Here is a 26,905-nt window from a genome sequence, read left to right as displayed (position 1 = left end):
TGCAGCACTAATGCACCCTTGCTGAGGTTCGCTAGATATAGAAGTTAATTAGCAACCAACCTCGCCCTACTACCAGGTGTGGGTGATAATCATCACCCACACATACATCTCTGCTGACCCCGTGGTCCCCCGAGTGCACGGCGCACGGCGTCACCCCCTGCCCACATCCAAAATAGCGATGTAGGAGGAGTGACGTCGTGCATCACGGTCGCCCGAAGAGCCACTCAACATGATACGGAGCCAAAAGGATGTAACAATGGATCTCCTATACTTCCTGCACAAAAAATGGCAAGTGTGGTGACAGATACTGGAGATGGAAAGTGGGACATGGACGGAATGGGGAAAGGAAGTCATCAGTCCCAAAGGTATGGGACCGATGAATGCCCACAAAATAAGGGAGATCGTGTGGGGGAAGGCCATACAGGCGGACAAGGTGGACCAGATAAATAATACTCAGTCCAATTTGAACCATCCAGAACGGCATGGGCGTGCCGGGATCACAAACAGATGAATCGCATGAACCTCCATAGACTCCACCACCAGATGAAAAAGAGAGGAATGGTTATCCAGAGCTTGGACAGCACATAGGACACATGAGCACAGCCACACAAATGCAAACATTTGTACAATAAAGGCAAACAGATTAAGCATACATAAATTACACCAGAATATCCCCTTATCCATAATTTGAACAAAAAATTTACATGAAAAATGAAAAAATGAAAAAAATAATAAGAGATAACAATGGCAAATCATATATACACACATATATATATATATATATATATATATATTTATTATGGAGAAACATAGAACAGACCAAATAACAGGAGTAGATATATTACCCCATGGAAAAACATACGACGTTCCAAATCAGAAAGAGAAGCTGGAAACACATGTATAGTGTGCGGAGCTGATCTGTGTCTCACCTTACTGCAGTGGGTCGGCTGGCATCTGTTGTTCCACTGGCGGGTGTTCAGCTCTCTGCACTCTGCAGCTATGGGTGTCACCGCCCTTCATTTGTTGCCTAATATATGTTTCCTTCCTGCTACTTCCTGTCCAGCCCCTCATGTGCTTCTCTATTTAAATCCCTTTCTAACCAGCTACCATTGCTTGAGCAACATTTGTTTCTGAAGCTCCCCTGTGTATCCTGTTTTACCTGACCCCTCGTGAACTGATCTCTTGTGTACCGACCCTGCTTGTTCTGATTACGTGGTCTGCAGCCCGCCCTGACCTTGGCTCACTATCCGGCTCTCCTTTGCTTCATCCATCTATCCTTGTCTAACAGTGTCTTCTGGTACTTCCCTAGCGAGCGTGAACCCAGGGGTCGTGACCTGGGGTCAGCACGCAGCTAAGCCCAAACCTTCGTGAGAGAGTCCCTGGCGGAACACCTGCTGGCTCTTAGATTCCACGCCCTGGGGGATCCCGTGTCACCTGCTCACCTGTGGGCTCACTGTGAGTAGTACTGTGACATATAGATCTTCCTATTTTTCCTATTTTTCCATGCCTCCAGATACAAACTCCTCCAAAAAAGGCCTGTAATTGGCTGCCTCATTCAGGCCTGGAAAGGTTGTAGCCTGGAGCATGAAAATCCATTTAAGTTCTTTTTGTAAAATTATTTTGTTCCAGTCCCCGCCTCTTGCACTTGGATGCACTCTGTCCAGGACCAAAAACTTGATTCTCGGACAAGTGCCATTAACTATTGTACTCTCATAAACAAAAAAGTGATGTTCAAAATGAAAATGCGACTAGAATAATAATATCCTGCTCCAAGCAACACAATAAAATGTGCAATATTGTGCAAAAATACTGGCACCTCTTATCCACGGATGCCAATCTGGGCAGATTTGTGCCAACCAAACCACTTATTACTTTTAGAAGTGGTACATCAATTAGAGACTGTATTGTTCAAAGCGAGTTTAGGGGTGAGAATCGAGGTGATCCCTGAAAATCAAAGGCACATACACCCGTGAGGGCTGCACTTTTTGTCAGTATATACAGGTGGAACCCACATGCATGTTGCTAAATGGAAGACCCTTTAAAGCAGCGCATTTTGACAACTGTAAGACCGGGGGGGGGGGGGGGGGGGTATACCCACTACTCTGCGATTGTGGTTAGTTTTACGTAGGCAAAACCAAGGTCGAATTAAGATCTAGGATGTCCAAACATATCTGGAGTATGGGCAAATGTGTTCCAGATCTCCCCCTGGGAAGACATGTTCTATCCCTGCACAATGGCACTTGTCCGTGGATCAAGTTTTGGACAGAGTGCATCCAAATGCAAGAGGAGGGGACTTTTTTTTACAAAAAGAACTTTAATGTATTTTCATGCTCCAGGCTACAACCTTTCCAGACCTGAATGAGGCAGCCAATTACAGGCCTTTTTTGGAGGGGTTTGTATCTGGAGGCATGGAAAAATAGCTTCTCTTTCTGATTTGGAACGTATGGTTTTTCCATGGGGTAATATATGTACTCCAGTTATTTGGTCTGTTCTATGTTTCTCCATGCATGCATATATATATATATATATATATATACACAGTGCCTTGCGAAAGTATTCGGCCCCTTTGAACCTTTCAACCTTTTGCCACATTTCAGGCTTCAAACATAAAGATATAAAATATATAAAAAAATTTTTTTTTGTGAAGAATCATCAACAAGTGGGACACAATTGTGAAGTGGAATGAAATCTATTGGATTTTTGAAACTTTTTTAACTAATAAAAAAATTAAAAGTGGGGCGTGCAAAATTATTCGCCCCCCTTGCGTTAATACTTTGTAGAGCCACCTTTTGCTGCGATTACAGCTGCAAGACGCTTGGGGTATGTCTATCAGTTTTGCACATCGAGAGACTGAAATTCTTGCCCATTCTTCCTTGCAAAACAGCTCGAGCTCAGTGAGGTTGGATGGAGAGCCTTTGTGAACAGCAGTTTTCAGCTCTTTCCACAGATTCTCGATTGGATTCAGGTCTGGACTTTGACTTGGCCATTCTAACACCTGGATACGTTTATATGTGAACCATTCCTTTGTAGATTTTGCTGTATGTTTGGGATCATTGTCTTGTTGAAAGATAAATCTCCGTCCCAGTTTCAGGTCTTTTGCAGACTCCAACAGGTTTTCATCCAGAATGGTCCTGCATTTGGCTGCATCCATCTTCCCCTCAATTTTAACCATCTTCCCTGTCCCTGCTGAAGAAAAGCAGGCCCAAACCATGATGCTGCCACCACCATGTTTGACAGTGGGGATGGTGTGTTGAGGGTGATGAGCTGTGTTGCTTTTACGCCAAACATATCGTTTTACATTGTGGGCAAAAAGTTCGATTTTGGTTTCATCTGACCAGAGCACCTTCTTCCACATGTTTGGTGTGTCTCCCAGGTGCACGACAAGTAGAGGCGCAAAAGATCAGAAAATAATATACTCCAGAGGGCTGTCTGTATAAAGTTATATTGGACGATAATATGAATGAGAACTTTTAGTTCTCAAGTCCCGTGAAAGTGTCTTTCATTCTTTGAGTGGGACTTTGGAATGCAGGGCTGCCACCACAGGGAGCTGAAACCAGGCTCCTAGACTGTTGCAGGAAAAGAGAAGAAGAAGGGGGCGCCTCTGGGTGTAGATTTTTAAAAGGCAATTTATTCACAGGTAAAACAAACAGATGATGCACTCACATTTTCCAAGGCATAAAAAGGCATGTAGAATACAAGGGGGGCGGTTTTTTCATCTGATTCGTCCGTCACATAGGATCCGGTCCGCGGGTGTCATGTTGTCCTCTCCTGGCGTTACCACGAGTTTGTTGTTAAAAAATACCGGCTTGGTGGACGCAGAGGATGTGTTTCCAAAGCGAGGCTTGGTTAGCGGTGACACGCGGGTCGCGGGGTTGTGACGTCACGGCGGGCGACGCGTTTCCTGAGCGTTCGGGTCGAGGTGGAGAGACGACCGCGCTCTTTCATCAGGCCAATCAGATGAGAAGGGGAAAACAGGGGTTTAAATAGAGGAAGAGAGATTGAAACAGGAGGCGTGGTTTGGCGGAGAGTGGGGCGTGGCTTCGGGGTAAGCATACAGATGGAGAGAGACTAAGTGGAGAGGGGCGTGAATCAGGAAGATAGAGGAGGAGACAACGGGGAGAGGATGTAATGAATACAGATGAAACGAGCAGACAAGCGGGGACAAAAGGACAGAAGAGAGGGAACTATAATTTGAGCCATCTAATTTATATATTATGCCTGTTTAGATGGCTCAAATTATAGTTCCCTCGCTTCTGTTCTTTTGTCCCCGCTTGTCTGCTATCTTCCTGATTCACGCCCCTCTCCACTTAGTCTCTCTCCATCTGTATGCTTACCCCGAAGCCACGCCCCACTCTTCGCCCAACCAATTTGGATATGTTGTAGTGCTAGTATTATTGTGTTTGCATACCAAATTTGGGGTTTCTAGCTATAAGTGACCCCGAGATATGTGGCCCCAAAATCGGGTCGCAAAATGTTATTAGTTATTAGAGCAGAGAATAACATTTTGCGACCCGATTTTGGGGCCACATATCTCGGGGTCACTTATAGCTAGAAACCCCAAATTTGGTATGCAAACACAATAATACTAGCTCTACAAATTTGAAGTGTCTAGCACCAAGTGACGCCGAGATACATGGCCCTAAAGTCGGGTCACAAAATATTTTCAAATGCAGTTGAAATAATGTTGAATCGTGTTGAAATAATTTCGAATGCATTCGAAATTATTTCAACATGATTCGAAATTATTTCAACTGCATTCGAAATTATTTCAACTGCATTCGAAATGATTTCAACATGATTCAACATTATTTCAACCGCATTCGAAAATATTTTGTGACCCGACTTTAGGGCCATGTATCTCGAGGTCACTTGGTGCTAGACACTTCAAATTTGGGTATGTTGTAGAGCTAGTATAATTGTGTTTGCATACCAAATTTGGGGTTTCTAGCTATAAGTGACCCCGAGATATGTGGCCCCAAAATCGGGTCGCAAAATGTCATTCTCTGCTCTATTAACTAATAACATTTTGCGACCCGATTTTGGGGCCACATATCTCGGGGACACTTATAGCTAGAAACCCCAAATTTGGTATGCAAACACAATAGTACTAGCACTACAACATATCCAAATTTGGAGTTTCTAGCACCAAGTGACCCCGAGATACATGGCCCTAAATTCGGGTCACAAAATATTTTCGAATGTGGTTGAAATAATGTCGAATCATGTTGAAATCATTTCGAATCCGGTAGAAATATTTTCGAATTTCGTTGAAATATTTTCGAATGTGGCCGATTTTTCGAATTCGGTAGAAAACTAAACGAAATCCGAAAACGAATTTAAGGAAGTTAACGAATATAACTAAACGAAATTAATGAATTAACGAATTAAAACGAAACAAAACTAAACAAATTTTTTCCTTTTGCACATGTCTAATATGTTTGCATTTGTGTGGCTGTGCTCATGTGTCCTATGTGCTGTCCAAGCTCTGGATAACCATTTCTCTCTTTTTCATCTGGTGGTAGAGTCTATGGAGGTTCATGCGATTCATCTGTTTGCGATCCCGGCATGCCCAGGCCATTCTGGATGGTTCAAATTGGACCGAGTATTATTCACCTTATTTACTCTGGTCTGTAAGCTGATAGTTTGCCTCCACAGCAGTTGTATGATTGCGCAACTGACCTTCAGCCTGGTGCCATATCCTCTCATGGCCGGGTTTACCCTTTATCGGTCTTGGAGGTTAAGACCAAGGAGGAGTATGTTGCAGACGCACTTTCTTGAGGTTTCATCCGCAAGTCCGCGTCTCCTGCTGGTGCTGATTTCTTCTTTGTGAAGAAGAAAAGTGGTGAACAGAGACCTTGTATTGATTATAGGGGTCTCAATTGTTTCACAATTAAGAATGCCTGATTCCGTTGATTACGGAGTTATTTGCCCGCCTCAAGGCAGCAGCGTTTTTCACAAAGCTTGATTTGAGAGGGGTATACAGTCTCGTGAGGATTAAGTAGGGTGACGAATGGAAAAATGCGTTTAATACCAGAACAGGCCATTATAAGTACCTCTTAATGCCAGAAGAACTGCAAAAAGAGGAAAGGAGGGAGGCCCACCCAAGTGTCATATTAGAATTGTATGTTTAATGTGCAAAGCAATGCACTTGCATAAAAGCAGAAATCAAAGGCATATCTGTGTAGTAAACATCCTCTTCGAGGGGTGCCAGCAACCTGGTTTCCTGGGCTTCCAGATGGTATTAGGAACTGTCTAGAATGCTGATTCCAAACCAGGAAGTGGAGACGATCCAGGCAGCCTAGCGTGGACCGCACGGAGGGAAATGATATCGCCCAGAGGGCAGACTTCTGTGTAGGGAGGACTGGTAGAACAGGAAGCAAGGCTACGTGTTCAGAGCATACAACTCCTTCTACTGGCCAGGAGGATGTTTACTACACAGATATGCCTCTGATTTCTGCTTTTACGTAAGTGCATTACTTTGCGCATTAAACATACAATTCTAATGCTACACTTACGTGCAAAGACAAAGTCAGCAAACTGATAATTACTGTGAAAATTATCTTTGACCTGGGGAGGGATTCCTGCTGTCAGTGAGGATGGGCACCAACAAAGTACTTTGCTTTTAGGGGAACCCGACGATGTAGAGGTTGACATACCTTTTAAGTTTCATTTGCAAGGAAGGAGTAGTCATTAATTACTTAAAGCGGTTAAATAAGTCTCAGACCCTCTCTCCTGGGCCTGTAGAAGCAGTCTCTGGACGAAGGTGCACTCTCTCCCTCTCCCTCCCTCTCCCTCCCTCTCCCTCCCTCTCCCTCCCTCTCCCTCCCTCCCTCTCCCTCCCTCTCCCTCCCTCCCTCCCTCTCCCTCCCTCCCTCTCCCTCTCTCTCTCTGTCTCTCTGTCTCTCTGTCTCTCTGTCTCTCTGTCTCTCTGTCTCTCATTGCAATGGTGGGGGGCACGCTTAGTTGATGTGGCAGCAGCAATCCAGATAGGTGGAGTTAGCGTCGGTTCTGGATAATGACCGCACTACCTTGGATCCACTCAGTTATTTGGCTTCCAGCTTCACAGTCCATTTTGCAACTCTGGATTGGCCTTGTTGTAAGCAGAGCAACCCAGCTGTTGGCATATCTCTCCCCAGCTGCCCTGCTTGTTCTCTGGGTTTTCGTTTTATCCCCCTCGCTGCTCCCTTTTATTGATGGTCAATATGGGGCTTGTAGTGGCCAATCAAGCTTGATTGTTTGACTCCTCCTTGGGACTACGGTTCGCAGAATGCTCTGGGCATTTGTATTAGTGCTATGCTCAGACAAAAGCAGCAAAATTGCAGGCAAATTAAGTTTTTGCATTGCCAGTAACAACATCCAGTGTTACACATAAAAAATAAAGGAACCCTTTTCCTGTAAAAGTTATTTAGTTATTGTGGATGGACCTCAGAAGAATGTTTAGGCAGATCCGCTGATTGGCTGGTTCTGCCTAAGGCTTCATTTACCTAAGCATCGGGTTTTCAAATTATTTATAATTATTATTCAAGTGTTTGAGCATTTTTTGCAGCAGAGGTTTCATGTTTTGACAGCCTTTTTCAGGTCTTTTTTAAAAAAAGGTGTGGAGTGCTGCTTAAAAAGGGGCAGAGAGCTGCTGTTTTTATGGGAATAAAAACACTCAGTTCTCCCTGAAAAGTAGCTCATGTACTTTTTTGAGCGACAGGCGTTTTGCTACAAGCAACAGGACGCTCAGATGTTAACAAGGGCTATTGAAAAGAATAGGTTTTTGCTTGCTTAACATTTTTGAGCTTTGCGCTACAAGCTACAAAATGCTCAAATGTGGTACCTAAACAACAAACTCCCCTTTTGGTAGAGGCCAAGAGGCCACATGTTTAATTTTCCAACATTAGCCATGTTACCAGGCAATGAAGTGATGCAAAACGAAAGAACCACATCCAGGAAAAGAGAGAATCTTGATGGTTGCATTGCCTAGAGATACGAGTGCCCGGGGGGTTGGTGATTTACCAGCTGGGCACTCATAAATTACTTTTACTTTACATTTTAGGTAGAAAGGTCATTTTAAATTTTTAGGGACGCTCTGATACAAAGATGGGCTTACAAACTGTTGTCTTGGTGGGACTGCTAGAGCGTGTATCAGCTCTGTCACCTCAGCTGATGGTGGGCAATATCCAGCTATCAGCTGACTATGGGTCACAGGAGAGCAAAAGTAAGTGCACTCCGTGGTGGGAGAAGTATGGCTAAAAAAAGCTTTCGCCAAACTTCTCTTTTAAATGTGAATAACTACTACTAGCGAAAACTGAAATGCTGTTACATAACAGAGATTTATGAAAAAGTCCCTTGTGGATTTTCCACAACATTTTACTGATCATTTTTTGTTTTTTAATTTATCTTTTGCAGACAGTGCTGATGCTTATCGGAATTTTGCAGATGCTTACAGGAGTCGTATTTTATGCATCAGAAACTAATATAATATCTCTGACACTCAAAAGTGGAGTCTACATATGGGGAGGAGTGGTGGTAAGATGCTAAGGGATTTACACCGATCATGACAAAAAAATGCTGAACATGATACATATGGCAAAACTGTTTCTATGCTCCTTTATTTTTTATACATTTGTGTAATCCCCATTTGAAGGCCTTGATATTTTAGGTGGATCCAGGTTCTTAACCTGGGGCCCATGGACCCCTAAGTGGTCCATTGATGTGTTTCAGAAGGGTTTGTTAGAGTCAGATCAAAAAATAAAATTTGCGTTCCCTCTTGTGCCAATCAGTGGTTTCCCATTAAAAGAAATGAAAGAAAACGCACCCTGCCACTGTGATTTGGTAACTGGTCACGAGCCACAATGAAATGAAATCATTCAAAATTTAGCACTTTTTATTTTGAATAGCGTAATGAAGATTTTAAACAACAATCAGGAGAATCATTTTCTGTGGAACCAATTCCGATTAATCACAATCCCAAAAATCTATTTTTTTGTCATTTGTTAATCCCACTCTTGCGCTCAGGTGTGATCAACCAAAAAAGCTCAGAACCAGTGTCGCAGTCTTTACTATATCAGGCTCCTTGCAGACATCCCTTGAATTGCCAAAACAAGAAAATCACACACATAGGTTGGACTTGCGTCTTTTTTTCAACCTCGCCTACTATGTAACTATGTAAGCATAAGAACTGTGGACATTCTAAACAATAAACTTCTTTATTACCTACTTGCAGACCACTCGCCTGCAATGTTCTGTGGATGAGCGGCCCATACAGGCACAGCCATACAGTACGTTGTTGCCTGTTTCCGGGTTTAGGGCACGCACATGGACGCCTCTGCCAGCGCCCACTGTGACTGTACACAGTGGGAATTTGTCACCTCATCCTGGTCAATGATTCATGGCCAGGACCTGCTTATCGGCTGTGTCCAATCAAATATTTTTCAACCTCAGCCAAAGAATAAAAACCCCTTAACTTGCAGACCAGCTATAACCAGCATTTCAATCCATTCCCGCTACAGAGAGGTCAATCTAATGATCAGCTTCTCTTGAATGGGAATGTTGGAAATTTTTCTTTCGATCAGGGTATCCAGCCAATCAGTTGCAGTTCTGATCAGTGTATTCTGACAGCGGAGGAGTCCCTACTGTTAGAATAGAGTACCACTGTGGGGAGGATTCCCCCCATCCAGCTCGAAAATGTGAATGGGGGAATCCGTTCTCTTTTTTGATCAGCTGACTGGATAACCAAAAAAAGCGATCTAGCTATAGCCAGCTTTAAGTGGGGTACACACTATAAGAAAATCGGGCGAATGTTTGTCCAATTTTTCACGATCTTTCACAGCAAATTGGAATCGATGAAAGAAAATTAGTACGTAAATTCTTACGAAAATTCTCATACGACAAAGGCTTTTTTTTGTTGTTTCTGATCATACGCAGTCTTTCTTTTCTGAGTCTCTTGTTCTGTTCCAATACGAGAAAAATTTTGGAGCTTGACTGATTAGGAATTTTCATACGAAAATTTGGAATCGGCTGTCAAAAGTTGTGTATACACTATACGAAAATCTTACAAAAATTCTTTGGACCAAAATGTTCGCCCCAATTTTCTTATAGTATGTACAAGCCTTTACTCACACCTCTTTTTAGGGCCCTTAGCTTAGAAGTCCATTAAATCTTTGGATGAAAGAAACTCACTTTAATTACTTGACCCAAAGAAGGTTTACCCGCCCTCATGACCAGGCCTTTGTTTGCGATACGGCACTGCGTTGCTTTAGCTGACAATTGATTGTGCGGTCGTGTGACACTGCAAAACGCAAAGAAAAAACAAAAATTGCAGAGGTGATGAAATACCACCAAAAGAAAGCTCTATTTGTGGGAAAAAAGGACAAAAAATATTATTTTTCTTTTTTTCCCACAAATAGAACTTTCTTTTGGTGGCATTTCATCACCTCTGCGTTTTTTTTGGGGGGGGGGGGGGGGGGGTTTACGCTATAAACAAAAAAGACTGACAATTTTGAAAAAAAGAACAATATTTTTTACTTTCTGCTATTATTATTATTATTATAATACAGGATTTATCCCCTTCCCACCGAGCGTACGCAGATGTGCATACTTGGCTTTCGGGGGTTATACCAGGATGATGCCCGCAGCTGCATGCATCATCCCGGTACCATTTTTTAGAGTGAGCGATCGGCTTCCCAGGGATAACAACCGATGCGGCTAAAAGCCACCTCCCGCCAATCTTCCCGGGCGCATTTTCACGTATATATGTTCGCACAATTCCACGTGAACATGCACACTTTCACGCAATTTCCTGCAAATTTATTCTTGTGTTCTCGTTCTGCACAATATGAAAATTTATATTTGCATGCATGAGGCATAAATTACTTACCAAAAATGCAGATTTAAAAAATAGGCACATTACATATAATAGGCTGTATTTTAGCTCAGTAAAAATATATTAATATAGTTAAAAGGGACCTTAGGAAAGTTACAACTTGAATGGTGGAGGAGCAGGTAAGGTGAGTATGTACTGCTGGGTCAAGTTATTAAAGTAAACCAGTTGCCTTGCCCTGCACCAACCACCAACAACACTTTCCTTACAGTCCAACAGTTCCTCGCAGTCAGCTATTCAAGGGGGGGGGGTATCATTTTACTGCTTAAAGCGGAACTTCCACTTTTCTGGTTCCCCCCTCCAGTGTCACATTTCAGGGGGAAGGGGGGGAGCAGATACCCATCTAATACAGGTATTTTGCTCCCACTTTTGGGCATAGATACTCGTGCCACCCAAGGGTATCTACGCCACTCCCCCCCCCCCCCCCCCCCCCTCGCTGTCTTCTGGGATACCTGGGATGGCCTGGTCATTGAGCAGCCAAATCTTCCGGGGCTGAAGTGATTAATTTTTCACTAAAGGGAAAGCAGCAGCTGACAGTGTAGACATGTCCAAGGGATACATGGTTAATTCAACCCACTAGCACCTGGTATGTTCAGTACTCCCCCATGAAAGGTGAGGGATTCTGGGGCAGTCCAGTGGGAGAGAAGAGGACTCATTTTGATACCCTCTGAAGTGGTAAATCCCCATTTGGAACCAGGAATTCAGAGACGCAGAAAGACTTTGGTGAAAAAAAGCCTCCAAACCCTGATTATAGGGACTTTGGTTTCAAAAGCATTAATTAAGTCATTTTATACCTTTCCAAATGGAACCCCTCACCCTGCATGGGTACACCAAATTTCTCCAAATTACATTCAAATGGTACCCCTTAAAGCAGTGTTTCTCAAACTTTTTTGTCTTGCGGTGCACCAAAAAGATCTAAAAAATTTCGGGCACACCTGAAAAGATTTAACTATTTTTGTGGCAAAGAACTTATTTATTTTTACATGTATATTTAAATTTAATATGAAGGATGTGCCTGCTTTCGAGAGCAAATCACATTGAAACGAGGTTCAGTTCACAAGGATTAGCAACAGATTTTCACTTCCTATAATGAAGCTAGATTCCTACAAAGTTGTAAGGGTGTTTGAGATGTCTATTGAGAGGGGCATAAAATGGAGCAGTTTGAGGTGGGGATAAAATAAAAAATTTTGAGGAATAATGGTTTTCTTTAAATATTTGTTTCATGCAAAAAAATAAATAAAAGGTATATTGCTATATAAGTTTGTGAATTGAATGTTTTGATCATAAATTTAGCTTGAGGTAAAATAAACTTGGTTAAGTAAGCAAAATAACATAACGATGTAGCACCCTGGTGTTTAGGCAGGGTTGCTAACAAATTTAGTTTACCAGACAGTAATTGTCCTGGCTAACTGTGAGGGTCTGTTCACACAGGGGCCTCCGAGAGCATAAAAGGCACTTAGGTCTGGAATGGATTTTAAGGGGAACCCCCCTATGCCGAAAAAACGGCGTGGGGGTCCCCCCCCAATCCATACCAGACCCTTATCCGAGCACGCTACCCAGCCGGCCAGGAAAGGGGGTGGGGACTCAACATGGAGGGGTGCCTTGGGGAAGGGGGGGGGCCGTGTGGCCCCCCCACCCCAAAGCACCTTGTCCCCATGTTGATGAGGACAAGGGCCTCTTCCCGACAACCCTGGCCATTGGTTGTCGGGGTCTGCGGGCGGGGGGCTTATCGGAATATATAGGGACATCACCGGATGATGTCCCCGCCCATTATGATGTCACAGTCCCAGAGGATGCTGAGACTGTGACATCATAATGGGCGGGGACATCATCCGATGATGTCCCTATATAAGTCGCCGCACGCCGCATGTTCTGTCATAGTGAGCGGAGACAGCGACGAGGCAGCATCTCCAGAAGAGAAGAACAGAAGACGGCGGCGGCGACAGAAGACCTCTTTGATTCTTCTTGCCGGGCCACCGCACCTTCTTCTAGCTCTTTTGCAAGCGGTGGCCCGGCAAGAAGAACCAAAGAGGGGGACAAGACCCCCGAAGTCGGAAGAAGAGGGCGGCGGCGGCGAAGAAGAATGCTGGGCTCCTCCGCTAGTAAAAGAGCTAGCAGAAGATAGTGGAAGAGTCCGGCGAGAAGACCCCCCAAGACGGAAGAAGACCCCCGGAGCTGTGCAATAAACTATTTTAACCCTGTGTTGTGTTTTTTTTTTACATTTTTTTTCACAGGTGAATGGGTAGGGGTACATTGTACCCCATACTCATTCACATGGGGTGGGGGGCCGGGATCCGGGGGCCCCCTTATCAAAGGGGCTCCCGGATTCCGATAAGCCCCCTGCCCGCAGACCCCGACAACCAATGGCCAGGGTTGTCGGGAAGAGGCCCTTGTCCTCATCAACATGGGGACAAGGTGCTTTGGGGTGGGGTACGGCTCAGGAGGGGGGGGCACTCGCTCGTCCCCACCCCCTTTCCTGCCCGGCCGGGTAGCGTGCTCGGATAAGGGTCTGGTATGGATCTGGTGGGGAACCCTACCCCATTTTTTCAGCGTAGGGGGGTTCCCCTTAAAACCCATACCAGAGCTAAGGGCCTGGTATGCTCTCGAGGGGGGACCCACGCCAATTTTTTTTTTTATAAATTTGGCGTGGAGTTTCCCCTTGAGAGCTCATTCTCTGATTGGCCGCGGCAAAAGTCGCCTGGCCTGGGGCGACTTAAAGTCGTGTTGTAAGTCGCCCCAAGTCGTGTTCAGGTCGTGTCCAAGTTGCCTCCAAAAGTCGTGTTGAAAGTCGTGTTGGCCCTGTGTGAACGGACCCTTAGGAGATTCACTGATTTCCCCCCAATTCTGGAATTGCTGCACTTCTCTCTTCTGTCACTAGGTGGCATTGTAGCTGGTGACATTAGATAAGACAAGGGCATAGCAAGGACAGATCATGAATGGATGAGGTGTCTCAACGAATAGGCAAGAGTTTCTTTAAAGGGGTTGTAAATTAAGGTGAAAAAACATCTGACACTGCCTGCGCCCCAGTCCCCCCGTTTTACTTACCTGACCCTTCGAAAATCCCGCGCTCGCCCCCGCCGTCCTTTTCACCGTTCAGCCTGGCCGCTGATTGGCTGGAGTGGATGGAAGGAAAGCAGCGCAGCCATTGGCTCGCGCTGCTGCCAATCACATCCACTGACACGGAGCGCCGGGGGCGGGGCCGTGTGATACAGCGAGCGGCTATAGCCGCCGGCTGTATCACGGGAGCGCGCCCGCAGGTGCTTCTCACCATGCGAGGGAGCTTGCATGAACGTGAGAAGTAACTGTGGGAGGAAGCCGAGACAGCCGCCGAGGACCCCAGAAAAGCAGGTTCGGGGGCCACCCTGTGCAAATCGAGCTGCACAGTGGAGGTAAGTATAACATGTTTGTTATTTAAAAAATAAAAAATAAATTTCACTTTACAATCCCTTTAAGTCCCTTGGCCTGTTTGGAGAGCCTATTTATTTGGGTGGAGTCAGGCGATCAGGGTTCTGTGCCACCTGGATGGCTGTTTGGGTGGACGTGCGTTATGTCGCCCCGGGCTGCTAGGCTGGAAGCCTGGGGCCTATCCCGGTGTCTACCTGGCTGCTAGGCTGCCTGAGGCCTATCCAGGAACAGGAGAAGTTTGGAGTCCAGCTGAGTTTGCGAAGGTTCAGCCGGACAGGGAACCAGTTGTGATTGGAGGTAGAGGGGAAGCTGTCGCTACTAAGGGACCATCCACCTTGTTGCCAGAGACTACAGTGAGTAAGGTGAAGCAAGTACTACTATGCTACTATGTAACTAAGTACATGAGCAGTCTTCTCACCAGCTGGGGATGGTGAAGAAGTGGAAAAGCATCAGCAAGTGCCAAGCCAGGGACCCAGCCGGATAGCGGGGGTGATGCTTGAGGAGTGCAGCGCGATAGCTGTGGAAGAGCTCAGGGGATCCAGTGACGACTGGGATCTGGAAGACTAGTGAGAGACTGGGAGCTTAGGGAGTGAAGATCTACAGTGGGATACTGTGAGATAAGTAAAGGAATGTTCTGTGTTACCAAGAGTTATGTACAACTACCGTTAGTGACTGTTACAATATTAGTTGCCATAGCAGACAGCGGTCCTACCTATACAGAAGTGTTATCCGGCTGGAGGCCTTCCACTGTATATTTGTCTACCTATAGAAGTCTCCAGTCTGCCAATTACCATTGCATCTACTCAAGGGTGTCCTGGCCCTAACCCTCTCTACCACAGTTCTGTTAGGAGACAATAAATGTCTTGTTCGAATCCAAAAGTGACTGGCGCCCATCATTTCTTCTTGCATCACACCCACCATGCCTGGTAACCCACTCTACAAGTAAGGATGTAACCCTGGAGGTCACCATTAGGCATCTGGGGCCCCGGGAACTTGCTACAATAGTCAATTCATCTTTATAGCCAGGGTTCTGTCTTGGGCCTAATGTTGCACAGTTTGTTAATGATACAGACATACATACTCTAGAAGGTGCTTCCATAGTGCTGTTGGTGCTGGTAAAGTTGATACAGACAGAGGTTGGTACACAGATACAGGGCTCGCTCTTTCTTGGGAAAGGAGCATTGCGACCTCTCTAGTATGGACTACTATTGTGCATGCTCTGAAAAGGCATCATTTCCTCCTGGTGATCCACTTTCCGGCGGGCGCTGCGTGTCTCACTGCGCTCCAACCACTGCAGATATTCTGACAGCTCCCTGAAATATCCCATGGCACACTTGCAATTAATGTGCCGTGGTACACAGTTTGAGAAACACTGTCTTAAAGGGACCCTAACCCAAACAGTGGTGATACATTTTTGCCAGCCCAAAGTATATGCTATTTATATATAGTCTTGTAACGTCTGCTTTCTTTACAGGTTTTTGTAGCAGGGGCTGCCTGTTTAAATGCTATATTAAAGGACACAATAACTATGGTAAGTGTGACATTGTTAGTTGCATTAAAAAAAAAAAAAACTCTAATCACTCTACAAAAAATAATACCTATAATATAAATATGTAGATCTTAGAGATACCAATTGAGAGTTGTAATGCCTGTACACACGGCCGGACTTTGACAGCAAAGGTCTAACAGAACGAATTTGTCAGACAATTCGACCGTGTGTGGGCTTCATTGGACCTTTGCTGTCAAAAAAATCTGACGGAGGGGCTCGAGTCCGGTCGAAAAATCCAGTCGTCTGTATGCTAGTCTGACTATATATATATAAATAAAATCCATTGGATTGTGGAATATATATTGTGTATTTTTTGAACCAGATTATATATTGTACATATTGTATTTAATTGTACCATGATATTGGACATTTTTTGAATAAATTCATTTTTATATATACTTACGATAAAGTTATCTGACTTTGCTATCCTGCTGCTATAAAGCCCCACTGGGGAAACTCTTCCTTACAGCTATTGGCTACTGGCTATGAACTTCCTTATTCTAGTCCAGTCGTAAGTCATCATGGTCGAATCCGCTAGACTTTGGTGTGATTGTGTGTGTGTCCAAGTCCATTCGTTCGGAAAGTCCGTCGGGAAGACCGTCGGACCTAGTCTGCCGGAAAGTCTGCTCGTGTGTACACGGCATAAGCTGTACCCTCACCAAACTGTCATAATGGTCACACGTGTTCAATATTCTTCCCCGAGCCTACTCAAATATTTCACCTGACAAGCCCACCTAATGGCCTCTAGTAAAATGTTTAATATAGATTGAAGGAATTACTGTTGCAACTCTCCAAAAGTTTAACTTTCTCCGATCAAACTTCATGAACCCACTAATTTGTATTTCATATTCAATCATTTACTTTAACTTTTTTTTAGCAGGGACCAGATACATTTTGATCCACCTATGGCTGTTCCCTCTCAAGAGAAGTCAATCTAATCATCAGATTCTCTCGAACAGGATTGCTGGAAAATATTCACTCGATCAGCACATGCAACCAATCGGCTGCAGCACTGATCAGTGTATTCTGACAGTAGAGGAGGCCTGCTGTCAGAATAGAATAGCACATCAGGGAGGATTCCTCAATCCACCTCGATTGTGTGGATAAGGGAATCCATCGTTTTTTTGTTTCAGTCAGCTGGTTGATTAAGGAAAAACAATCCACCTATGACCAATCTTACTTATACAGTGAGGGAAAAAAGTATTTGATCACCTGCTGATTTTGTACGTTTGCTCACTGACAAAGAAATAATCAGTCTATAATATTAATGGTAGGTTTATATAAACAGTGAGAGACAGAATAACAAAAATATCTAGAAATAAGCATTTAAAAAAAAGTTATAAATTGATTTGCATTTTAATGAGTGACATAAGTATTTAATCCCCTATCAATCAGCAAGATTTCTGGCTCCCAGGTGTCTTCTATACAGGTACACTCTCTTAAAGGGAGTGCTCCTAATCTCAGCTTGTTACCTGTATAAAAAACACCTGTCTACAGAAGCAATCAATCAGATTCCAATCTCTAACCCATGGCCAAGACCAAAGAGCTGTCCATGGATGTCAGGTATAAGATTGCAGACCTAAACAAGGCTGGAATAGACTGCAAGACCATCACCAAGCAGCTTGGTGAACGGGTGACCGCAGTTGGTGCGATTATTTGCAAACGGAAGAAACACAAATTTACTGTCAATATCCCTCAGTCTGGGGCTCCATGCAAGATTTCACCTTGTGAAGTTTCAGTGATCATGGAAACTGAGGAATCAGCCCAGATCTACACGGGGGAATCTTGTCAATGATCTCAAGGCAGCTGGGACCATAGTCACCAAGAAAACAATTAATAACCCTCTATGCCATGAAGGACTGAAATCTTGCAGCACCCGCAAGGTCCCCTATCTCAAGTAAGCACGTGTACGTCTGATGTTTTCTAATGAACATCTGAATGATTCGAGGAGAACTGGGTGAAAGTGTTGTGCTCAGATGAGACCAAAATAAAGCTCTCTGGCATCAACTCAACTCGCCGTGTTTTGGAGGAGGAGGAATGCTACCTATGACACCATCCCCACCGTCAAATATGGAGGTGGAAACATTATGTTTTGGGGCTGTTTTTCTGCTATGGGGACAGGACAACTTTACCGCATCAAAGGGACAATAGACGGGGCCATGTACCGTCAAAGCAAATGTACAAAATCAGCAGGGGATCAAATATTTTTTTCCGTCACTGTATTCTCCATGCTTAATAACATTTCTTTGTCCACTTACATTTTACTAAAGAGTTGGCATACACCACAATCTGAACTTCACAATATAGTAAGAGCCGGTTCACACAGCGGGCGATGCGAGGCGACACGACTCGCCTCGCCTCGCTCTCGCAAGTCGCCCCCGTTCTGTACAATGGAACCGTTCTGAGAGGAGCGACTCGAGTCGCTCCGACTCAGAAAAAAGGTTCCTGTACTACTTTTGGGCGACCTCGGGGCGACTTGCATTGTCTTCTATACAGAAGTCATTTGCAAGTCGCCGCTGAGGCCGCGGCAGGTCGCGGCGAGACAAGTCGGAGTCGCCTCGCCTGCTGTGTGAACCGGCCCTAATACCTTGGATTGCGACCATAATTCGTTCCAGAAGAATGCTTGTAATTCAAAGCACTTATATATCAAAGTGAGTTTCCCCATAGGAAATAATGGAAATTCAGATAATCTGTTCCACAGCCACTGTTTGTCTATGCAGTTGGGGCGGCACAGTGGTGTAGTGGTTTGCACTCTCACCTAGCAGTAAGAAGGGTCGCTGGTTCAAATCCCAACCACGACACTACCTGCCTAGAGTTTGCATGTTCTCCCTGTGCCTGCGTGGGTTTCCTCCAGGTACTCCAGTTTCCTCCCACAAACCAAAGACATGCAGGTAGGTTAATTGGCTTCTACCCAAAATTGGCCCTAGTATATGAATGGGGCCTTGGATTGTGGGATCCTTGAGGGTAGGGACCAATGTGAGTGTGCAATGTACAGGGATAAGGACAATTGTAGACACTCAGGTTGAACTGGATGGACTGGTGTCTTTATTCAACCTTACTAACTATGAAACTACCGCATGTGGCCAGAGGTGCGGGGGTGCCGGAGACACCCGGAAACGCTCTAAGACACCCAGGAGCAGAGTGTTTCCGGCTACGAGTGTCTCCGAGCATCACTGGTGCCCCCGCACCTCTGGCCAAATTCAATACTGCACACCCCAGAGGCCTTGAATCCTGCAAAACAACGCTCGCAAAGCGAGTCAGGATTTAAAAAAAAAAAAGCTTGTATTTTGAAACGCTCATAAACCACGTTACTCGCAATTCCACGGTCATTGTTAATTAACCCTTTGGCGTGCTTTGTCTGTTCAAGCTTTACGAACCTCTTACTAGACAATTATCATGCACTATGCATTACCCCTCTACTGTAATCATCCTATTTCCTATTCTTGTTTTCCTCCTGATGCCAGCATTAGAGGTGTCTGTAGTGCCAGCCCTGGAAAAAACTGCGATTTGTGTTTAGGAATCTGCCAACCCTCAGATTCCTGAAAGCAGCAAGACTGTCCATTGGTTGTAAAAATATGACTCCTTTCAAGTACTCACCAACTGACTTCAAGGACTGAGAGATCACATTGTTCCAGAGCTAAACCACCAGACATTAATAATACCTTATAGCTTTCTAAAGGCCCCTCAATATAACTAACGCTTTAAGAAAATTTGCATCAACTAAGTCAGTTTGAACTAAACAAATATCAAAATTCAAGAGGCATGTGCCTGAACCTTGGTGTTGTGCCTCCACTCGCTCCTTCTGCTTTGCCTTTCACAAAGCTTCATTATTGTGCTTTGTTAAAGGATTTTACATTTTAGATGGTGGGGAGATTGATAAGAACACCTGTCAGTTTTCATTGCTGTCTGTGTCCTTGTTAGGGAGATTCGCACCTCTAGATTTGTCCTGTTACCATTATCCTTAAGGCCCGGTTCACACCGCTGCGGGGGGAGATCCGGATGTGATTCGCACAGCAAATCACATCCGATCTCCGTAGCGATGCGAGTTCAGCCATACAGATAGTATGGCTGAATTCGCAGCGCTCCCGCAGCAAACTCGCACGGGACCCTTTTTTGGGTCCGCAACAGAATCGGATCGCATGGGGGTTCACACCATGCGATCCGATTCCTGTGCGAGTCGGCAGATCGCACTGCGATATGCCGACGGATCTGGGGGTGTCATTAACATAACATTGACACTCCCAGCCGTCCGCATAGGGCAGTGTGAACTGCCGGCGGGAGGTGTGCGATGCGGGTAAACGCCGCGGATTCGCGGCGTTCCCGCATCGCTATAGTGTGAACCCGGCCTAAAAGTGAAAGTAAAAGACAATCCCAAACTTTGGTTTGTCCCCAAAAAAGTAATAGAGGGGAAATCTACCACTGCATACATTAGGTCTGGGGACCTGGGGCTCCACAAGAGATCAGAGCAGGGATTTCCTCTCACTTCCTGTTTGGCTATGGGACAGGAAGTGAAGGTAAGTCGCCACAATGGGACAAAGATGGAAAAAATAAACCTTACAGGGGTTATAACCCTCCCTTGCTCTATCTACCCTAAAATGAAAAAAAAGTTTTGCCTATAGTTCTATTTTAAAGGCAGGGTGCAGAGGCACAACATCAGAGTTGGTATCTATCATAGACCCTGTTCCAATGCAGCAGGGACCCAGAAGTACGGGTCCCACTGTACTTTCCACCATCAGCTCACAACTGTTTCAATAAGAAATCCTTAAAGGAGAAATTTGGGGTTATAAAAAAAATCACAAACATTCTTACTAATCTCTGTGCTGCAGCATCGGTCTGATGCAGCTGTCCCACATAAACTGTAAGCCCGAGAACTCACAGGAAGGCTGATTGCTCAGTTGTCTGTCTGCTTAGAGCAGAGAGCAGTGAATGCCAGTTAATGCTCTCCGCTTTGCCCCTTCAGGGCTCACTGAGCGCTGGGCTGAGGCAGGGGCAACTGGCTTCAGCTCTCAATCCCACATTTGAGAGCTAGAGCCAGCTGTCAGTTGGGCTGCTGGGTAGATAATGACAATATGTTTGGGATCTTCCCAGAGCCTAGAGCGGCTCTATGAGATCAGCTGATAGTGGGTATTAGCCCACTATAAGCTGTTTCTGGGTCACAGGAGAGCAGAAGTAAATACAATCTTGTGACCCACAGGATTAGTATGACTTTGGTCATACTTCTCTTTTTTTAAGGGATTTGGGGAGTCAGAACAGATGTAGCACCCTCTAGTGTGCTACTAGCGGGAGTGCAGGTAAATCCTAGTCGGGCCCAGCCTGAGCCATGGAATCTGAGTCAGGGTTACTAGAGTTCAGGGCTGGATGACTCATCCTGACAGCTCTCTAGTGTCTCCCCCTGGTTCTATAATATTGGAGAATGTTCTAGAAATTAGTGGGCGGAAGCCAATCCCCTGGAAGCGAGCCTGGCAGGGGGACTAAGGAGCCCTTAAAGGAGTTGTAAAGGCAGAAGGTTTTTTATCTTAATGCATATGCATTAGGATAAATACCTGTGTGTAGCAGCCTCCCCAGCACCCCCCTAATTACTTACCTGAGCCCCATCTCTCTCCAGCAATGTCCACAAGTGTCTTAGCTATCAGGGACTCTCCTCCTGATTGGCTGAGACACAGCAGCAGCGCCATTGGCTTCCTTGGCTGCCACTCAAAATCAGTTAGCCAATCAGGGGAGAAAGGGGGTGGGGCTCCGTGTGTCTGAATGGACACACAGAGCTATTCCTCGGCCCGGGCGCCCCCCATAGCAAGCTGCTTGCTGTGGGGGCACTTGACAAGAGGGAGGGGCCAAGAGCAGCAAAGAGGGACCCCAGAAGAACAGGATCCGGGCTGCAAAACCAACTGCACAGAGGTGGTAAGTATAACCTGTCTGTTAAAGAAAAAAATAACAAACGCTACAATGACTTTAAATAGAGATGAGTCATGCTAGTAGGGGAGTCGGCTGGAAGATGGAGAAGCCCTTGAGGGGTGCCTGCTAGGGAGGGGTTTTACCTCGGGCTGAAGCTTGGGCCTGGAAAGATCCAACTACAGGAGGCAGTTAGAAGGAAGCTTTCCGGAGAGGCAGCAGGAGCAAAGAGAGACAGCATGAGTAGATCAGCACGATGCAGGGACTGACAAGGGAGAGACTGCCATCTGTAGTAAGTATCTCTTGAAGACAGCAGTGTGCTTATAAGAGAAGTATGGGTTTGGGGTTTTTTCCTCCATCATACTTACCTAGGTGAATGCAGCATCGGTCCGATGCTGCATCTGTCCCTCGGCACCAACTACACTTACAACCGAGCGATCGAACATCGCTGACGGCTCGGTTCTCACAGCTCCCTGATCAGAGAGCTGCTGACTGTTAATCAGCTGACTGTCACATTTAGTCATATTCCAAACAAAAACATAAATTTATTTTATTGGGATTTTATGTAATAGACCAACACAAAGTGGCACATAATTGTGAAGTGGAAGGAAAATGATAAATGGTTTTCAAAAACTTTTTACAAATAAATAACTGATCTGGTGTGCATTTGTATTCAGCCCCCCTGAGTTAATACTTTGTAGAAACACCATTCGCTGCAATTGCAGCTGCAAGTCCTTTTGGGGATGTCTCTACCAGCTTTGCACATCTAGTGAGTGACATTTTTGCCTATTCTTGTTTGCAAAATAGCTCAAGCTCTGTCAGATTGGATGGAGAGCGTCTGTGAACAGCAAATTTCTAACACATGAAATCTAAACGCAATTAATTCTAACACATGAATATGCTTTGATCTACCATTCTGTTGTAGCTCTGGCTAGGATCGTTGTCCTGCTGGAAGGTGAACCTCCGCCCCAGTCTCAAGTCTTTTGCAGACTCTAATGCCCTGTACACACGATCGGAAATTCGGCCAGCAAAAGACAGATGAGAGATTTTGGTCTGAAAATTTGACTGTGTGCATGCTCCATTGGACTTTTGCTGGTGGAATTCCCACCAGCAAAAGGTTCTCTATTTTTCGGTTGGAAAAAGTTCCTATCCGAAAATGCGTTCGTCTGTATGCAATTCCAACAAGCAAAATTCTTACGCATGCTTAACAACAATTTGACGCATGCTCGGAAGCATTGAGCTTAATTTTCTCGACTCATTGTAGTTTTGTATGTCACCGCATTCTTGACGGTCGAAAGTTCCGAGAACTTTTGTGTGACCGTGTGTATGCAAGCCAACTTTGAGCGGAATTCCAACGGAAAAAGCATCCTGGATTTTTCGGACTGAAATTCCACTTGTGTGTACGGGGCATAACAGATTTTCTTCTAAGATTGACCTGTATTTGGCTCCATCCATCTTCCCATCAACTCTGACCAGCTTCCCTGTCCCACCTGAATAAAAGCATCCCCACAACATGATGCTGCCACCACCATGTTTTACGGTGGAGATGGTGTGTTCAGGGTGATGTGCAGTGTTTGTTTTCCGCCACACATAGGGTGTTGCTTTTAGGCCAAAAAGTAAAATTTTGGGCTCATCTGACTAGAGCACCTTCTTCCACATGTTTACTGTGTCCCCTACATGGTATCTCGCAAACAAGGCTTTCTTTCAACAATGGCTTTCTTCTTGCCACTCGGATTTGTGGAGTGCACAACTAATAGTTGTCCTGTGGACAGATTCTACCACCTGAGCTGTGGATCTCTGTAGCTCCTCCAAAGTTACCATGGGCCTCTTGGCTGCTTCTCTGATTAATGCTCTCCTTGCCCGGCCTGTCAGTCTAGGTGGACGGACATGTCTTGGTAGGTTTGCAGTTGTGCAATACTCTTTCCATTTTCGGATGATGAATTGAACAGTGCTCCATAAGATGTTCAAAGCTTGGGATATTTTTTTTATAACCTAACCCTGCTTTAAATTTCTCTACAACTTTATTCCTGACCTGTCTGGTGTGTTCCTTGGCCTTCATGATGCTGTTAGTTCACTAAGGCTCTCCAACAAACCTCTGAGGGCTTCACAGGGCAGCTGCATTTATACTGAGATTAAATTACACACAGGTGGACACTATTTACTAATAAGGGACTTCTGAAGCCACGATATATGTTGGGGGATTGCGCCTCCTATTCAATAGTCCCCCCAAACAATATAGATATAAACTCAAAAAATGTGATTACCCTGTAATCCATCTTCTAATAGGTAATCCTCAAGCGTCACCAAAAAAAACAGACCCAGATCGTGCCACCACCACCACCTAGTAGAATGGCCACTCACCAGATGTCATCACACAGTAAGCCTTCGGTTCATTCAAACGGATAACTAATCCTCGTGTACTTCTCCCGTTACCAATTCCTCATTGGAATTGCTAACGGGAGAAGTACACCGAGGATTGGTTATCCGTTGAATGAACCGAAGGCTTACTGTGTGATGACATCTGGTGAGTGGCCATTCTACTAGGTGGTGGTGGTGGCACGATCTGAGTCTGTTTTTTGGTGACGCTTGAGGATTACCTATTAGAAGATGGATGGTGACTGAGATTACACAGTTGGATTGGTTGTAATATCACAGTACATGAAGGACTTTATTCATTTAAAATAAATAGTTGTCTATTTGTTGGTACAATTAATGGGTTTGTAAAAAAAAAAAAAAAAAAATTGGGTTAAGCACAGGGTAATCACATTTTTTGAGTTTATATCTATATTGTTTGGGGGTACTATTGAATAGGAGGCGCAATTCCCCAACATATATCGTACTTTCACTGGTAACCCACTAAGTGGGGGGACCTGATTGGGATTGCAGCATACCTAAAAAAAAAAATCTGAAGAGAAAAAGGGGAGGTTTGAGCGCCGGTACAATTTGAATCGTTTTTGACTTCTGAAGCCAATTGGTTCCACTAGATTTTCGTTAGGGGTATCAGAGTAAAGGGGGCTGAATACAAATGTGCGCTACACTTTTCAGATATTTGTTTGTAAAAAAAATTGAAAACCTTTTATCATTTTCCTTCAACTTCACAATTATGTGGTGGGCAACTACATGGCAAATGAGGTTTAATGTAGAAAAATATAAAATAATGCATTTGGGTGGCAAAAATATGAATGCAATCTATACACTGGGGGGAGAACCTCTGGGGGAATCTAGGATGGAAAAGGACCTGGGGGTCCTAGTAGATGATAGGCTCAGCAGTGGCATACAATGCCAAGCTGCTGCTAACAAAGCAAACAGAATATTGGCATGCATTAAAAAGGGGATCAACTCCAGAGATAAAACGATAATTCTCCCGCTCTACAAGACTCTGGTCCGGCCGCACCTAGAGTATGCTGTCCAGTTCTGGGCACCAGTCCTCAGGAAGGATGTACTGGAAATGGAGCGAGTACAAAGAAAGACAACAAAGCTAATAAAGGGTCTGGAGGATAATAGTTATGAGGAAAGGTTGCGAGCACTGAACTTATTCTCTGGAGAAGAGACGCTTGAGAGGGGATATGATTTCAATATACAAATACCATACTGGTAACCCCACAATAGGGATAAAACTTTTTTGCGGAAGGGAGTTTAACGAGACTCGTGGCCACTCATTAAAACGAGAAGAAAAGAGATTTAACCTTAAACTACGTAGAGAGTTCTTTACTGTTAGAGCGGCAAGGATGTGGTATTCTCTTCCACAGGTGGTGGTCTCAGCGGGGAGCATCGATAGTTTCAAGAAACTATTAGACAAGCACCTAAACAATTGCAACATTCAGGGATATACAATGTAATACTGACATATAATCACACACATGGGTTGGACTTGATGTACTTGTGTCTTTTTTCAACCTCACCTACTATGTAACTATGGTGGTTATTTACGAAAGGTGCACTTGGAAGTGCAGTCGCTCCAAATCTAAGGGGTAGATCTGAAATGAGGGGAAGCTCTGCTGATTTTATCATCTAATCATGTGCAAGCTAAACTGTTTTTTATTTTCCTTGCATATTCCCCTCGGATCTACAGTGACTTTACTTCCAAGTACACTTGCAGTGCAAAGTGGATTTGCCTTTAGTAAATGAACCCCTATGTATCACTTTGTGTTGGTCTATCACATAAAATCCCAATAAAATACATTTATGTTTTTGGTTTTAACATGAAAAAATTTGAAAACATTTCAAGGGGTATGAATACTCTTTCAAGGCACTGTAAGTACCTGAATTTGACCTAGGATGAGCTTCTTGCAGTCCCTGTACAGCAGAGTTCAGACTGGGAAGGGAAAAGCTGGCTCTTCCTTTACTATTCAGTCACCAGCTGGGGTAAAGACCAGGCCTGTTATGCCGTGTACACACGACCGTTTTTTCTGACGGAATTCCGCTGAAACTGTCTTCAATTTGTCTTCCAATCATCAAGAACGCGGTGATGTACAGCACATACAATGTGACTAGAAAAGAAGTTCAGTAGCCAATAGCTTCCACCTCGTACTTGCTTCATAGCATGCGCTGTTTTTTGTCCGTCGGAAAAACAACATACAGACGAGCGGTTTTCCCCATAGGAACTGGTACCATCGGAAATATTTAGAACATGTTCTATTTTTAGGTCCGTCAGAATTTTGGAAAAAAAAGTCTGACGAGGCATACACACGATCGGAATATACAATGAAAAGCTTCCATCAGACTTTTTTTGTCGGACATTGCGCTCGTGTGTACACAGCATAAGTGTTACAGAACTGCAGCGTGTCAGATGCTGAATAATCTTCAGTCAGTGTTGCTCTCCAAGGGAGTAAAGAGCGGAGTCACTGCCTGCCTGATAAGAATTAATGCTCTTCTTTTGCAGGGTGTTCTTTACATTCCTATTCTGAACACAGAGTTGCTTTAGTAACAAAATGTTGTCTTTTGTTGCAGGTAAAGGTGTGCATGAGCTGCAACATCATCAGTATTGTGGTTACAGCAGTTGGGCTGATTCTGTTCACCATTCAGACATACTACGAGTCACAGGCTTGCTGGATTAGACCAGGTGAAAAAGAATATAATGGATGTCAAAACACTGAAGATGAAAAAAGGAATTACAATTATAACAATTACAATGATTACTATAATTATTACAGTAGTAGCACAGATATTGTTATGGTAAGTATGGTAGAGTCACT

The 26,905-nt window shown here is 44.5% G+C and overlaps 1 protein-coding gene across 3 annotated transcripts in view; it reads left to right on the top strand.

The window, feature by feature from the left end:
- LOC143930409 (uncharacterized) overlaps positions 1 to 26,905 on the top strand; it is a 110,153-nt gene that overhangs the window by 65,693 nt on the left and 17,555 nt on the right. For all 3 annotated transcript variants that reach the window (XM_077454712.1, XM_077454713.1, XM_077454711.1), the window contains exons 3-5: positions 8,395 to 8,514; positions 15,747 to 15,803; positions 26,661 to 26,885. In XM_077454712.1, coding sequence (XP_077310838.1) covers positions 8,395 to 8,514; positions 15,747 to 15,803; positions 26,661 to 26,885 — 402 coding nt within the window. The remainder of the gene's footprint in view (positions 1 to 8,394; positions 8,515 to 15,746; positions 15,804 to 26,660; positions 26,886 to 26,905) is intronic.

The sequence above is a fragment of the Lithobates pipiens genome, unplaced genomic scaffold, assembly GCF_037356315.1.
Source record: "Lithobates pipiens isolate NorthernLeopardFrog02 unplaced genomic scaffold, aLitPip1_a1.2 Scaffold_25, whole genome shotgun sequence".
NCBI lineage: Eukaryota > Metazoa > Chordata > Amphibia > Anura > Ranidae > Lithobates > Lithobates pipiens.
This window is presented reverse-complemented; position numbering and strand designations above follow the sequence as displayed.